The sequence below is a fragment of the Stenella coeruleoalba genome (genome assembly GCF_951394435.1).
Source record: "Stenella coeruleoalba genome assembly, chromosome: 7".
Lineage (NCBI taxonomy): Eukaryota > Metazoa > Chordata > Mammalia > Artiodactyla > Delphinidae > Stenella > Stenella coeruleoalba.
In genome coordinates this window covers 109997780-110014056 of record NC_137153.1, presented here as the reverse complement: position 1 = coordinate 110014056, position 16277 = coordinate 109997780, and the positions used below count along the sequence as shown (strand labels likewise).

At 51.9% G+C, this 16277-nt stretch overlaps 1 protein-coding gene across 9 annotated transcripts in view; it reads right to left on the bottom strand.

Annotated features, from left to right (window-relative positions):
* DAB2IP (DAB2 interacting protein) overlaps positions 1 to 16277 on the bottom strand; it is a 194296-nt gene that overhangs the window by 111237 nt on the left and 66782 nt on the right. For 6 of the 9 annotated variants that reach the window (XR_013829142.1, XM_079927245.1, XM_079927251.1 and 3 more), the window contains exon 1: positions 15098 to 15316. The exons of the other annotated variants lie outside the window; for them this stretch is intronic. Coding sequence is in view for 5 of the 6 variants with exons in the window: in XM_079927245.1 (XP_079783371.1) it covers positions 15098 to 15218 (121 nt within the window). In the remaining variant the exon portion in view is untranslated. Of the gene's footprint in view, positions 1 to 15097; positions 15317 to 16277 lie in introns of those variants that run through there. 9 annotated transcript variants of the gene reach the window in all.

The following is a 16277-nucleotide window of genomic DNA, read 5'->3' as shown; positions in this document are numbered from 1 at the left end:
ATAAGTAATAAACCCAACTTGTTCAGCTGGAGGTGTGTTCCTGGTGGGTCTTTGGCTGGAGGGCACTGTACTGGTTACATGAGATGTAACTATCAGGGGAAACTGGGTGAAGGATGCACGGAAGCCTCTCTGTACTGGTTTTGCAACTGCCTACATATCTGTAAAAATTTCAGAATGAAAAGTTAATAAATAGCCTATTTGAAATACATGGAATCATATCTGTGTGTAAACAATTGAGATTTTCCATCCCGAGAAACTAACTGCAGAAATGTATTCATATCCAGGGTTCCCTGAGTAGAGAGAATGGCCAGCAATCTAGAGGCAAGAGGCACAGAAATAGAAACACCCCTGCAAAGGCTTGCCATGGGCTCTTTAGAATGAAATACATTTGCTGTCGACATGATTAAACTAATATGATGTTTTACTTTCTGTTTGTAAGTGTGTGCTCTTACATAGAAAAATATCATGAACAGTACTCAAAAACTTGGTATCAGAGATACTCTTTGGAGAATAGGATGGGCTACGGGTGGGACCCGTACCACTTGCTGAATGAAGAATAATTCAGCCTTCCCAAAACTAATAGTAAAATAGAAATAGGTGGTATGATGATTCAGTGCCAAATTGTACCCTCTGAATACGTCTGAATAGGAAAAAGGAAAAGAAGCAAGAGAAAAAACAAAATCAGAAAACAAAACAAATGATATTGAAATCAACAGCAGCCCAAATGACCAGTTAGAGAAAGTGGATCAGGAAAGTCCAAAAATTAGATTTAGAAACAAACTCGTGGGTGAGGGAACGAAATTCCCCAAGCGTAAAGCTGCCAATGAACTGATGTCCCAACTTCCCCTCCCCCGCTACTGCAGGAGTGGCCGGATGAACTGCAGGAAAAGCCAAAGGTAAGATCACCATGGCAGCAGGTCAAGGAACCTTCAGAGTGTTAGAACTTTTCAGACAGGGCCGTCCAGCTGATGCCACTGTGTATCTGTGTGCGTGTGTGTGTGTGTGTGAAGCACATCTGTACTGTTCTTATCTGCTCTTAACAGTTAGCCAAATGAAGAGTGAGTTTGCCAAAACAGTGCACCGATATGTTGGTAGGTCTCCTACACACACTTTTTCCAGTTCAGACTTTGGCCATCCATCTTTGTTTTTTATTTTATTTATTTATTTTTGGCTGCATTGGGTCTTTGGTGCTGCGCGTGGGCTTTCTCCAGTTGCGGCGGGCGGGGGCTACTCTTCGTTGTGGTGCACGACTTCTCATTGCCGTGGCTTCTCTTGTTGCAGAGCACAGGCTCTAGTCGGGCGGGCTTCAGTAGTTGTGGCACGTGGGCTCAGTAGTTGTGGCGTGCAGGCTCAGTAGTTGTGGAGCACGCACTTATTTGCTCCACGGCATGTGGGATCTTCTCGGACCAGGGCTCGAACCCGTGTCCCCTGCGTCGGCAGGCATATTCTTTACCACTGCGCCACCAGGGAAGTCCCCCATCCATCTTTGGAAGAGGGAGGAGACATGGTTCTTAGAGGTTATTAAACCTTACCTGCCTGTGGTAGGCAGAATAATGGCCCCCAAAGAGCCCATCCTGATCCTAGAACCCATGAATATGTTAACTTCAATGTCAAAAGGGACTTCAAAGACGTGATTAATGATCTCGAGATGGGGAGATTATTTTAGATTACCTGGGAGGGTCCAATGTAATCACAAGAGTCCTTATAAGAGAGAGATAGGAGCATCAGAGAAGACAGGGAAGGCGATGTGGTGATGGAAGCAGAGGTGGGAGTGAGGTGGGGCCATGGGTCAAGGCAGCTTCTAGAAGCTGCAAGAGGCAAGGAAACTGATTCTCCCCTAGAGCCCCCAGGGAGAATGCAGTCCTGCCGACACCTTGGCTGTAACCCAGAGAAACTGATTTCAGACTTCTGACCCTGAGAACTGTAAGATAAGTCTCTGTGTTCTAAGACACGAAATTTGCAGTAGTTTGTTCCAGTAGCAATAGGAAGCCAATACACCCACTGATCAAGGTTCAACTTATTCTAGTAAAAATGGAGGGGTAGTGACATCACACCATTGGCTGACCCAGGACTGTGGACTCTCAAGGTCCCTTTTCCAAATCGATGGCTGCCTTAAAAGGAGAAAAGCTTCCTTTTGGAAACATAATATTCATGACCCTACCTAATGTAAACTTCTTTCTTTCTCTACAATGCACTTGTTATCAATCAACATATGTAAAAGGGTTTGAAAACCACGAAAGTATATGGTACCTTTCTTGGTTATTTTATAATGTAGTTTACAGATGTTTTCACATCTGTACGTAGAGAATATTTCTCTTTGGATGGTCACTCCACATGCTGTGCGTTTATCCTCAGCACAGATACTAAATACATTATTAAAACTTCTTTAGGGTATATAAGCTCCAACAACAGCACTCCAGAGAGAATCATGATTATCAAACCCTAAATATTCAGGTATAGAACTAAATTCACTCTATTTTTCATTTCATTCAGAAAATATAAATGATTTCTTTTTACCCCAAAATTCCACCTCAGGACTTAGTGTTTGTTCAAAAAGTATATTATTTTTTTTTTTTTGGTGTGAGAGCTGGAATTAGCGCTTTATTTTTTAAAATGACAATAGAAAAGTACCTTTAAACAGTTTATAAAAGCATAATAGACTGTGTAGAAGTTGCTCTGTTTTCCTATTCAATTAGAACAACGTGGCTATACAACAGTCTTATAGTTTTCCAACAACTTAAAATAGGCATAAAGTTTTAAGTGTGTACATACTGATTTTTTATATATAACTTTAAAACCCTCTTTACCTTTCTGTATTTGACAGCTTGGAATTCAAATTTTAAATTATCTCTAAATAACAAGGTCCTACTGTATAGCACAGGGAACTAAGTTCAATATCCTGCAATGAACCATAATGGAAAAGAATATGAAAAAGAATAAATATATATGTATAACTGAATCACTTTGCTGTACAGCAGAAACTAACAGAACATTGTAAATCAACTATACTTCAATAAATAAATAAATAATCTCCAAGTTTCTAATTTAATGATTTAATACTAAAGCAAACTGAATTTCAGCTCTTTGTGTAATTTTTTAGCTTGAGGAACAGTTGACGCATAGATTGTACATTAGGTCCTATAAGGAACATGAAGCTATAATTTGACAAAACAAAAGAGCAGATTGTTTTACGTTCTACAAAAACACCTGTGACTGCCCTAGGAACTTGGAGGGAAAGAAAATTGATGCAAACATGAAGTTCATGCTACCGGCCATGAGTCATAGTGTCCTTTGTCTCTGACCCACGAGTCTCGTGTCTTCTGCCGGCACCCGGGAAACTCTCCCAGGCTAGGTTGCTAGTCAGCAAGTAGGGTAAGCTCTCCACCCTTCATAGTTATTAACAAAGAGTATCAAAAATACTTAGGAATAAATTTAACAGAACAAGTACAAGGCTAATAACTTTAAAAATATTGCTGAGAGACATTAAAGAAAATCTAAATAAACAGAAAGATACACCGCTTTGAAGGACTGGGAAGACTGTCTTGTAAAGATGGCATCTCTCCCCAAACTGATCTATAGATTCAATGCAATTCTAGTCAAAATCCTACAGGCGTTTGAAAGACACTGGCAGGCTCAATTTTACATTTAGATGGCAAAGCAAAGGATCTAAAAGAGCCAACCAATCTGGAGAAAGCAGAAACAGGTTGGGGGATTTATATTACTTGGTTTCAAGACATACTTTATAGTCTTGAAATGTAACTAAAGTCATCAAGATAGCGTGATATTAGCAAAAGGATAGACATATAGATCAATGGAACAGAATAAAGAGTCCAGAAATAGTCCCACATATATGTGGTCGATCGATTTTTCGAAAAAAGTACAAAGATAAATTGGTGGTGGAAAAGATCGTTTTTTCAACAAATTTAGCAGCAGAACAACTGGATATTTGTATGTAATAAAATGGACCACCAGGAAATGCGGAGAAACAGATCTAAGAGAGACGGGGACTGCACGGTATGTGTATATTTATCTTCACGCTGACTCCTAAAGTAGGAAACATCAGCTCCAACTTTAACAGGAAGAAACTGAAGTTCAGAAACATCAACTGAAAGGACCACAACCACTCGGCTAAGCAACGCAGAAGGCAGGATTCGAGCCTGGCGAGCTCTGAATCGAAGGGCTGCCCCAGGATAGGAAGCGCCTCCATGGAGAGATAAGTGAGAGGACAACAGGTCCCAAGTCCCCCGGAAGGCTGAGTGTCCTCCCTGCCCTTGGCCTCTCTCTACATCTCCAGGTGCCATCCCAGCCCCGCTACACGGCAGAAAGGGATAAGGGATGCCTCATTCGACTGCATATTTTGGTCCCCTGATGTTGGGTGTGGGGAAGGGAGAAGTTTGGAACCTATGGAACTGCGATAACCTGCTATCTCTCAAAAGGAATCAAGTTGTCTTTAAGTTCAGGACATGGTTCAGAGTCAGTGGAGGTTGCCCACTGTTTCGGGGGTGGGGTCTGCTGGGAGAGAGGCATGGAAATGACTGTGGAGGGCTGCAGTCCAGGGCACCTCCCCGCCCTGGGAATCCTCAACATAGAGCATTTGGTGGGGGCACAAGAACGCCTCAGAGGGGACGTGGAGGGGTCAGGCTCCTGGTTCTCAGAAGGTGGGAGGGAAGCGCTGAGAAGACGTGCCTCCCAGCTATGTCTCAGGATTCTGGGTAGGGCCTCCCAAAAGGACAGCACTAGTGTTCACCCCTTAGTCCCTGGTTGGCCTCATGAATAACAGTCCAGTGTAAGCGTTGCAAACTTTCAGCATCTATAGACACTGTCACCAGCTCTTCTCTAAGCCCCTCTACTTGAGTCCCTTAACAATTGCCTTTGGGACTTTCCTGGTGGCGCAGTGGTTAAGAATCCGCCTGCCGATGCAGGGGACACGGGTTCGAGCCCTGGTCCGGGAAGATCCCACATGCCGCGGAGCAACTAAGCCCGTGCGCCACAGCTACTGAGCCTGCGCTCTAGACCCCGCGAGCCACAACTACTGAGCCCGCACGCCTAGAGCCCATGCTCCGCAGCAAAGAGAAGCCACCGCAATGAGAAGCCCACGCACCGCAACAACGAGCAGCCCCCGCTCGCCACAACTAGAGAAAGCCCATGCGCAGCAACGAAGACCCAACGCAGCCAAAAATTTTGTTAAATCTTTAAAAAACAAACAATTGCCTTTGACCATCCATACTTCCTATTCCTCATCCTGACATATACCTCACTTTCAAAGAATCCCCAGCCTTCCCAAAAGTCTGGGCTTCCCGGTCACTCCAAGGATTAATTACCTGGCCTGAAGGGTTCTCTAGTCCCTGAGTCCCTTTTTGCTCCTTTGCTTTCTGAGGATTTCTAGGAAATTTAGCCTGAAGTGTGACCTTCTCCATTTTTCCTCCTGAGTTTTCTCCTGTGACTCTGTAGCCCCGGGGCCTATTCCAGGCCCGGCAGAGAGCTGCCATTTATCTGTGCTGCTGGAATTCGGGATATAAGGAGGTCCTAGCGTGGAGACATGCGTTTGCTCTTCTCCACCGTGTGCCATTTCCCTGTACCCACTTTTGAAACCCACAATGCACCACTACACATTTTGAAGCATTTGCAAATGTAGTAAAAGTACACGTGGGCAGGACATGCCCCGCCTTCAGGAGGCTGGTTATCCCCGGGGAGAGCGTAGGAGGCTTTAGCTGTATCTCAGGGGTCAGCACATTTTTTTCATAAAGGGCCAGAGAGCAAATATTCTAGGTTTGTCTCAACTACTGAACCCTGTCAAGGTAACATGTAAACAGCCACAGACAATACGAATAAGTGGGGCTGTGTTCCAAAAACTTTACTTATAGACACGGAAAATTTGAATTTCCCGTCATTTTCACATTATAAAACATTATTCCTCTTTTGATTTTGTTTCAACCCTTGAAAAATGTAAATGCTATTCTTAGCTCGCAGGTCATACAAAAACAGGCGGTGGGCTATATGAAAACAGGTGGGATTTGGCCTGTGAGCTGTACTTTGCCGACCCCCTGCTGTACCTGAATCATTTTATTTCTAAGAAAAAGAAAAAGAAAAAATGAAGAAAAGAGAAGCAGTCATGGCAATGTTAACGTTTGCTAAATCTGAGAGGTGAGTACCTGGGTGTCTGTAATGTTATTTTCTACACTTTTTATACTTTCAAATATTTTAGAATTTTCAAAATCTTCAAGAAGGGAAGAAGCCTGGAAATCACCTTCCAGATGCTCCCAGAGCTTATCACTGGGGGCTAGAATTAAAGGTTATTTTTTATTTTCTTCTCTTGCATAATGAATATTTATTACTTTATTACTTTTGTAATCCTAGGGGTTGGGGGAGAAGGGGAAAAACACTAACATAAACGTTATATTCTTTAAAAAAAAGAGGAGATGGAGTGATTTGGCCCATAGCAGGTGGTCTCCCCTGGGGACCACCAGTGACCCAGGAGCCTCTTCCATAACATCCCCATGAAGGGCTGCCCCAGCGCCCAGCACCCCTGCTCCCCACTCCTTAAACTGGCCCCTCCCTCTGCAGATGGCTCTCCCTCTGCGGGTGGGACCGGAGGGCTGCACCCCTGGTTTTCTGAAGCCCAAGGTCCTGTCCCAGGAGGGCTCAGAGGCTGCTGCTGATGCCGTGGAAGGGCCCTCAGGGCCCCAACCTGCTTGCTGCTAACATGTAGCTCTGAACAGCTCCCTAGACACCAGGGGGAACAGTGACCACACAGACAGTTAATGGGAAACCCAGGCTTCCCTCAGACCTCCATAGCCACCCAGCTTCTCCAGCAATGTCCAGTTCTGCCCGCCACCCTCACCCCTCAACCATTTGACCTCCTGCAGCCTCTAGTACCTTTCCACCACTTTTCCTGAAGCTACTCCCCAAAGGCACCCCCTGCCCAGTCTGGTGCCCCCCTCCCGCCCCTGCAGCATCAAGAGTCAGAGCAGGCCTATCAGCCATGCCCACAGCTCTGCTGCCCCCTCACCCCAAACCCTCCCCACTTGCCTGGGCCTATCCCATCACCAGCTCCCACCCCTCTCGCTGTGAGGACGACCCCTGACCTCTCTCTCTCCCTGCTCAAACCCACTGCCTCTTGCAACAGGATGGCCAACATAGTCACCTGTGATCACTGATACCCACTCTCTCTGCTCCCCGGACCACATCAGTCTAGCTTTCTGGTTGCTTAAAATCATTTTCCTAAATTGCAGTTCTGGTAAGTACAGTGAGAATGAAACATCCTGAACTCTGCCACTCAGTAGCTGGGTGACGTTGAGGAGGTCAATTAACCAGTCTGAGCCTCAGTTTTCTCATCTGCAAAATGGAGCTGATACAATTATCTGTGAGAATGAGGACTTAATGAAATGATGCACGCAAAGGACTTAGAAAGGCGCCTACACTGTGTTAAGTGCTCAGAAAATGGAAGTCGGTGCTATTATAATGACTGCTATTTTCAAAATTCTCCCTTTGGTTCCGTGTGGCCTGCCAGGGGGAGTTCCAACCTCGTGGCTCGCCATCCAAGGCCCTGCTTACCCTTCCAGTCACACCATCTGCCAACCCGCTTACGGGACTACCTTCCCCATAAGCCCGGCTCCCTGGGGGTGGGGGCTGACTGTATCCTCCACGGCAGCCCCTGGCACAGGGCTTGCAAACAGTAGGTGGCTCACTAAAGCTCTGCTGCTCTGAACAAGTACAAGTGACACTTGTAGCAGCCTCTGGGGGACGGGAATGCCAAGGAGCCATCTGGATGGCTCCGATCCCCACAAGCATCACATTTTATTTCTAGATCAGCCCTAATAGAGCTGCAATTAACCCCTCAGGCTTTGGATGAACAGATAATGACAATCACCCCGCCTATAATGATACCCTATGTTGTTTCACATCTACTTGTTCAAAGTGCTTCTGAGCCCAGAGATGTTTAGTGACTTGCCTGAGGTCACCAGCATTTATGGTGCAGTCAGAAGGACTCCCGCCCTGGCCACACACCTGACCCAAACTCAGTCCCCAGGATAGAGGGATAAATGGATAGAAAACCGCTTTTCCAGAAGACTATCCCAGATTGCCAATTTATTGGTTTCCAACCTTTAAACCCAAGTTCTACAGTCCCCAAGCCAAGCAGGACACCAAAAGGAGCCCCATCCCTGGCTGCCTGGCTCCCTCTAGCCCCACTCTCTTCCCCTCCCCTCTGCTCCCTCATCCACCGGAGGCTTAAGGAGAGCGGGCTGAGCCTCACAGCAGCCACATCGTCCTCCCTGTGCTCTGCCTTTTCCATTTCACAGCCGTGTCAACACATCACCCCTAAGGGCCAAGAAAAAAGAAGTAACACAGCCCAGATGCCGACAGTGCTATCCTGTCTGTCGGGGAGAAGAGAGGAGGGAAATAAAAGCTAACAAGACTTCCAAAAGCAAAATCCCCAAACCTCCTCTCGGGTACCTGGCAGCTGTCAAGGTCAACACAGGAACCTGGTGGAGGGGGGGAAACCCATCCCCGATAAAACCCAGGCAGCTGTGGAGTCTGAGAGTCACAGACCAAGCAGGGCTGCATTTCCAAGGGCGTGCTAGGCACCCTCACAGGCTCATCTTTCCTACTAACGTACAGGTGGTCTGTCTAGACTGTGAAACCAAGCCTGTCTTTTCTGAGTACTGAGTCTACTCTTTTTATTTTTTTATTAGTATTATTTGGAGGGCTATTGCGTTTCCCCTCCCTTCCTTATTTATGCAATCAGAGGAAATCACAGCACAGACAGCCACTTCCAAACTCAAGGCCACATGGGCCAATTTCAGATGGATAATTAAATATTGAACAAATGCTGAAATGTCTCTACAGGATCGGGATGGCTAAAAATAACTACCCTGCCACTCCACGCGCGCGGGCATCTCGGCTGTTCCCTCTCAAATCCCTCCTCCCAGCAACTGTCAAACACAACCTTCCCAGGGAACGGCGGGTGGGGGGCGGAGGAGGGCTGGGAACCGATTCCCCAAACACCTACTTAACAGAAAACAAAACTTCAGCTCCCAGCAAGCTCCTAACGTTCCTGACCAGGAAATACTCTCCCTTTCCTGACATTTAACCAAGTGGCCTCGAGAGGAAGGTGCAGGGGAAATATCACAGCCATTGCTTTTCTTTTAAAAATAGTCAAGAGGCTGCGTGTCATTTCGAAGCAAAACACGTAAGCGGTCGGGGATGTGAGCACATTTGTATCAAGTTACACAGGAATTCAACCCCTATTCCCTCCCGCCAAGAAGACCCAGCAAGGAGCCCAGCTGCCTCAGTGTCCCGATCTGGCCTAACATTAGGAAAAGCAACAAACAAAATCAACACCAAAATAGGATGCAAAGGGCTGTGGATTCCAGACCTGGATCTCTCCTTACCTCGGGGATACCTCGGGAAAGTGGCCTTGGTTCTCTGGGCTTCAGTTTCTCCAATTGTCAAGGGGAACAGTTAGCTCCCAGGGCCACACAGGTCAATCCCTCCAACCTCCCCCCATCAGCAGCTGAGCAAAGCAGGCTCCGGGCCTGTCCCTGTGCCACCAGGTTTCAGGAAGTACAGAATGCAACGGGGCAGAGAAAGAGCGCCCAGGAATCAGAGCTCCAGACCTGACCCTTGGGAGCGCGCTTCTAAGCGTGAGCTTGCGAGTACGGTGGCCTCGGGTTGAACCTTGCCTCTTCCTCCACACCCTGAGCTCAGTTTCCTCACCTGGCAAAGGGAAGTGAGGGTAATGACCCCTACCTCCTAGGAGGGTTGGAAAGGTGAAAGGAGATACGAGATAGTCAGGTGAAGCTCTTGACACAGGGCCTGGCACACAGTCAGCTGGGTAAAAGGAAGCGGTTAGCTTCCTTGTTATTAAATGTGACGAGGATGCGCCAGAAACACAAAGACCAAGAAGCTGACATTCCAGCAGATGAACTTGGGCCTCCGGCCTCCCTCAAGGACCTACACAGCTCTGGGAAGTGGGCCTCAAGCTGTCTGCTGGTCTCCAGGGACCTCACAACACGGGATGCTGAACCCTCAGCACAAAGGAACTTGGTGGAAAAACAGGGCTGAGTCTGTAAGACCTGTGACCTGCCCAGGGAAAGGAGGACATGGCTGGTAGGCATGAATGGGAGCAGGATACAAGGGTAGGGGCCGGGGGAGAGCCCGGGCCTGAGGGATGGTCTGAGTCATCCCAGGCAGACAGAGGGCTCAACGAGCAGGATGGACCCTCCCCACGTCAGATGCCAGTGGGGTCATTCCCCTGCCTCCCTCCTGAATTACGGTCAGGATTGTGGAAGCGGATGGCTGTGAACGCTCATAGAGCTGCTGACTGTGCAAATCAGATAGAAGGAGGAGGTGGCCTTATCAAAGGCAAGGCCTAACCTCAGAAGGACCCGCCTGCCCACGGGATAGCGAGGTGGTGCGTTCGCAAGCCCAGGATGTGGAGTAGGGCGGAGCTGGGCTCCACCGTTCCTTAGCTGCGTGACGTTGGACAAGGCTCCCACTCTCTGGGACACAGTTTCCTCACCTCTAAAATGAGAATTATGCCAGTATCCATCTCCAGCACTGTTGTGAGCATTAAATCAGGCAAATACAGAGTTAAGCTCACTGCCAACACTGAGCAGGCATTCGGCAAACAGAAGTCATTTGAACTTTATTACACGTCGTGGGAAGGAGTGAAGGTCCACTACCTGAGTTATGTAAAGTTATGTAAAGGCCCAAAGGAGAGATGGTGTCTCAGCAGGAACAGAGGAGGAAACAAGGCAGAAAAAAGTATATGTACAATTTCAGAGGTCTCAGCCTTGGGCTCTTGGAAGGACATTTAAAGACTGGGGGGACCACAAGGTACGACCAGCCCCCACCCTCAGGGCCGTTCTCAGGCTTGTCCAGCCCCTGGGGCCCCAAGATGCTGCCCAGGGGCCTCTCAGTGGGTCTCCCTGAAGCCAGAGTCCCCATGGAGAGGTCCCAGCGCCCGCCCTTCCCTATGGTGGCACCCAGGCCCCTCCCTAGCCATCGCTCCCAGTCAGGAAGCAGCCATGGCAAATCAGCGCCCTCCCCAACCATGCTGCTCTCTTCCTGGGGGCCAGAAGCCCTGGGTTCCATACCCCGCTCTGTGAAGGTGGCCCCTCTGTGCCTCAGTGCCCCCCCCACCGCTGGACGTCAGGAGTTAGATCACTCAGTTGCCAACTTCGAAGTCCTGGGAGGTGACCCCCACCTCAGGAGGTCAGCCCTAGTCCTCCTGGGCACCTCCTGCCCAGGACATTCCTCAAGGGATGCTGGAACGCTCCTGGGAGCCCCCTCCTGAGGCCCCTCACAGACTCCAGCATACCTCGGAAGGAAAGACACCCAGGTGGAGGGGAGTGGGACCACACAGCAGCCACGACACAGGGCCACGCAATGGGGTATGTGTGGGCGTGGAGAAGGAACTGACCATCTAAGGAGAAAACACAGGCCAAGTCTGCAGCGCCCAGGCAGGGCCTGGCATGTGCCTGGACCCCAGGAAAAACTCAGATGAAAACACGAAGAAAAGAATCAAAACCTCCCCTGAGTACAGGGATGGGCATTCCAAGAGGTCTCCCAACATGGGAGGCAGCAGGACAGGATTAGCCCCAATTGACAGATGGGGAAACTGAGGCCCTGGGATGTGCCAGAATCGCATAACCAGCTCATGATCGAGCTGGGACTAGAGTCCGTTTCCCACTAACCACTGCCCGGTACCCCCAAAAGGGCTCTGTGCCCCAGGGCAGCTCAGCAAGCCAGCCTCCCCAACCAACTGGGGGCTTGTCAAGAGCTGGGAGCCTATGCAATTCATCCCCATGTGCCCCTATGCCCAGCACGTAGTAGGTGCTCAAGACGTGTTTGCTAGTTGAATGAATGGGTTGACTTCATCCAGGGCAAGAAGAAAACTTGTATTTCCCCAGCAGCCCTGGGGGTACAGGTAGGTCAGACAGACAGACAAAGCTTTTCTTGACCTTGGTGGGGGCAGGTGGGGAGGTACCCTGGCTGGTGAGGACCCCATCGAATTCATGGGCCACGCCCAGCCTTCAAGCGGACCCAGGGGCACAAGGCGCGACCCAAAATGTCCAGATGATGCTTGCCATGCAAACGTCACTGTTCCCACCCTGCCTCTGGCCATCGTCAAACTTCGTGCCCCCCTCTACCAACAACAGATTCGCTCTGCCAGTTCTTCAGATGGAGAACTCAGGGCTCAGAGAAGGGAAGAGGCTTGCTTACTGCCCTGCTTTGGTCACACCTGGGGGACTGCAGACACTGTCCCTCACTGGCGGCCCCACCAGGGACAGGCTTAGTCTCGAGTCTGCAGCGAGCCCCCTCCCACCACTCCAGAGGGACAGTAGGGGCGGTGGGCAGGGAGCTTCCTCAGAGAGGTGGCAGTCTGGTCACAACCCTCTCCCTGGCTGGGCCAGCTGCGCGTCCCCACCACCAGCCAATTCTTCCCTGCGCTTTCCTGTTTCTGAACAAACACATGCCTGCGTTCTCGGTCATTGTCCTTCCCTGCTTGTGGCAGAGGCCAGAATGGGTGTGGAGCAAGGGCCCAATCAGGGCTGGGATGCTGGGTACCACCACCTCCTTGGGGATCTGATGATGTCACCCTCATGGGACCAAGCCCCACTGCAGATGGGGAGACTGAGGCGTGAGGTCAGAAGGCTCCCCCAGCATGAGTTACCACCTGGGGGGCGGGGGTGTGCTGCCCTCAGGAGGAGGGGCAGCCCCGGAGGCAGAGTCAGGGATCTGGGAGTTTAGTGGAGGGAGGTCAGTGATGCTCTAGCTGCCCCCAACCCGGGTACCTCCACCTCTCACCCTGCCGGGCAGCTCCCAGCCCCCACCCATGACTCCCCATCACTCAAGGGCCTTTATCAGGCCCAAACTACTGCTCCCCGCTATTCCCTTCCACCAACCCAGGCCCTCTGCCACCCCGGAATGAACTCTGCCCACACACCCAAGAGGTTTTCCAACTCCCTGTCTTTGCACAGCTGCTGCTCTGTCCAGAGTAAGGACATCCATAGCTCACACCCAACTGTGGCCCAAGTCCCAGGCAGCGCGGGCTTGCACCTTTCCATGCCTTTGCTCTCAGTCTTTAAACAACCCTGCCATCACCACCCCCATTTACCAGACAAGGCCACTGAGGCTTGGAGAGGTAACTGGCCAAAGGGTGCCTTTGTGCAGAGCGGGGGCTTGAACTCAGATCTGATTCAACCACTCCTTCTGCCAAAGGAAACTCTACCCATCTGGTGAGCCCAGTCCAAATGTCACCTACTCTGTGAAGCTCTCCCTGATTTCCCCAGATGTAACTTCTGTTCAGGGACAGTCTCCTCCCCCCTCCCTGCAGGCTGGGTGCTCCTTTGAGGCTGGGACACAAAGCAGTGACTCCTGCACAGGCGAGCCTGGGAGCTGGGGCTCAGGCGATGGCCAGACGTGTATTGATTGTCTCTGGCCCAGTGAGCTGAGCAGGAGGGGGACTTCGGGTCCTCTCTGTGCCCGCAGGGATGGAGCTGGGCTGAGGTGAAGAGCGAAGGGAAGGTCACACAGGGCATCGAGCAGGGGTGGGGTGAGTACCGGAGGACTCATGGTGACCTGAGCTTAACTGGCCATCTGTACAGCTCCCATTTCTCACAGCCTGAACCCATTTCCTCACGGAATCTTCCATGTATCAATACTACTAGCCCCCTTTTACAGCTCAAGAAACTGAGACTCAGAAAAGGGAAAAGACTTGCCCAAAGTCACAGTGCTTGAGCCCAGATCTCTGATCGCCCAGGCCAAGCCTGGAGGGAGGCAGTAGCCAGAAGCCTTTTCAAGGAAGGCAAGGGGGAGGAGATCATAGGCCTTGGGAGACCCTTAAAGACTGAACTCCCAGCACACACATGTGTGCATTCCCAACCTCAGCTTGAACCCTCCCACGAACAGGGAACTCACTACTCCAGGAACTCACCACTTCCTGAGGAAGCCCTGTACATTGTTGTTCAGCCCTGACTGTGGGAAAAGTCTTCCCCATTCTGGGAGAAGCAAATGAACGTATACTGCCTGCCTGCCTCACTTATCCCCATACTGACGAGAAAACTGAGGTTCAGGGGCAACTACAGGCCCCAGGCCACACAACCAGTGCCCGGAGGGGTATTTGACCAGATTCCAAGCACAGATTTGCTCAAACCCCTCTGGGTCAGGCTGGGCACCAGGCCAGCCTTCCAGATTCCAAAGATAACCTGATGGTGTAAACTCAGCCCAGGTGCCCACTAGGTACTCCCAAGCCCCCTCCTCCCTCCCACCCACGGGCGCGTCAGTGGGCCTGAGCCTTTGCCAGGGACTCCAGCCTCCCCAGGGCCCCTTCGAAGCCCTCCTCCTTCCAGGGGGCCTCCCCCCACCTCCTACCCAGCCATGGAAGGAAGTCCCGGCCCCCACCCAGCCCCCTGGATCACACGCCTTTCCAGCTGTGGATCCTGTTACTGGAAAAAGAAAATGCTGCTTGCACCTCCCCCTCCGGGTCCTGCCTCCTGGCCTTGAAAAGACAGAAACTCATTTCAAAGGAGGTGGCGCCCACCCACTCAGAGACGTCCTGGACAGATGTTACCCGCCACCACTCCGGTGGAGCCAAGGACCCCGGGATAGGACCCCCTGAGGTCCACCCACGTGCCCCTCCACCCAAGAGGCGGGGGAGTCCACTTAAGTCCCAGAGGAGCGAAGAGGGAGTTGGGGGGAGGTAAGCTGAGAGGCCAGGGCAGTGCAGGCAAGGGGAGGAAAGCCAGGTCGCTCAGGGTGATGATGCCCCCGCTGCTGAGTAAACTGAGGCACGGTGGTCAAAAGTGAGAGGGGGAAGAAAGAAGCTGAACTGCGATCTCCCCTTTGCCTGCCCTTGGCAAGAGGAGACACCGGAGCCTCAGTTTCCCCACCAGGGTGGAGGCTGAGGAGAAGCTGGGGGAGTGGGAAACAAGCAGACACAGTTCCGGGCAACCAGAAGGGGCGGCTGAGAGGGTCCGGGGTAAATAGACAGCAGGAGGACCCAGGGTCGCGGGCATCCCGGGGCATCAGGCGGTGATCCGGCGCTAGGGAGCGCCTGGGGTCAGGGGTCAGGGGTCGGGGTGGCGCCTACCCCTGGCGGGCCGGGTCCGGCTGCGGGAGCGGCTCCTCTGTCGCTGCAGCCGGGGCCGCCTCAGCAGCCGGTAGTAGTAGGAGGGCCTCCCGGTGCTCTTCCTGGCGCCGCCCGCGGACATGCTGCCGCCCGCCGGGCACCGGGCCGGGCCTGGGCGCGCTCACACGGGCCCCATCGCCCGCTCCGGCCGGCCCGGCGGGCGTCCTCGCGTTCTCCCGCGTGCCGCTGCGGCCGCCGCCGAGGCCGAGGCTGCCCCACAAAGTCGCGCAAACTCCTCCTCCTCCTCCCGCCCTCCCCGGAGCAGCCGGCCCCGCCGCGGGGGCCGGGGACCGGGAGGCCGGACTGGCACGGGCCCGGAAAGTCAGTGCGGGAGAAATCCCGGCCTGGAGTCGGCCAGGCCAGGCGGGCCGGAGTGCCCGGGACCCCAGGCAGGTCCCCAGGACGGCCACCGCCCTCCGCCCCGCGCCTGAGAGCCCGAGCTCCGGGCGCACGCGGCGTCCCACCCCGCCGGCGGGTATAGACAGTGCACACCCGCGTGTGGGCGCTCCCTGGCACTGGGCAGGGCGCAGGCAAGGCGACCAGGAGGGCACCGTTCTTCCGAACCGGGAACCCTCGATTAGGGTCCGAATGAGGCCGGTTTCCGCCCCAAGCTCACTGGGCTGCGTGTGGATCCGCAAACACACCGTCCAGCACGCCCCCCGCCCCGGCAGGTAGAAAGACTTCTCTTTCACGCAGGATACTCGCCTGTGCTTTAAAAATCGTCCCGTTTGATACGCACGTTACTTTTATATATTTACAATTAGGGTGTATATTTCAAGCCCAGAAAAAGTAGAGAGAACATAGTGAACACCTATGTATCCCTCAGGTCTTCGCCAAATCAGAACTTTCTGCCCTTTTGATCTAAACCCTCCCCCAAATGAAACACCTCAGATGCTGTGAGGTCTCCCTCCCGCTGGGCATTTACAGCAGTTCTAGCAGGGCTGCGGGCAGGACAGTACTCTCCCCACTGTAGGGAGAGGAAACCGAGGCTAGAGAAGGGAGGGTGCCAGCTCCCTCTATTGCATCCTGCTGAAAGCTTTCTCCGAGTCATGCACCCCCCCCACCCCAGCTCAAGAACCATCCATGGCTCCCAGAGTCCAAAAGCCCCAAGTCCAGAGAATCTTCTTTGGTATTTGAGACT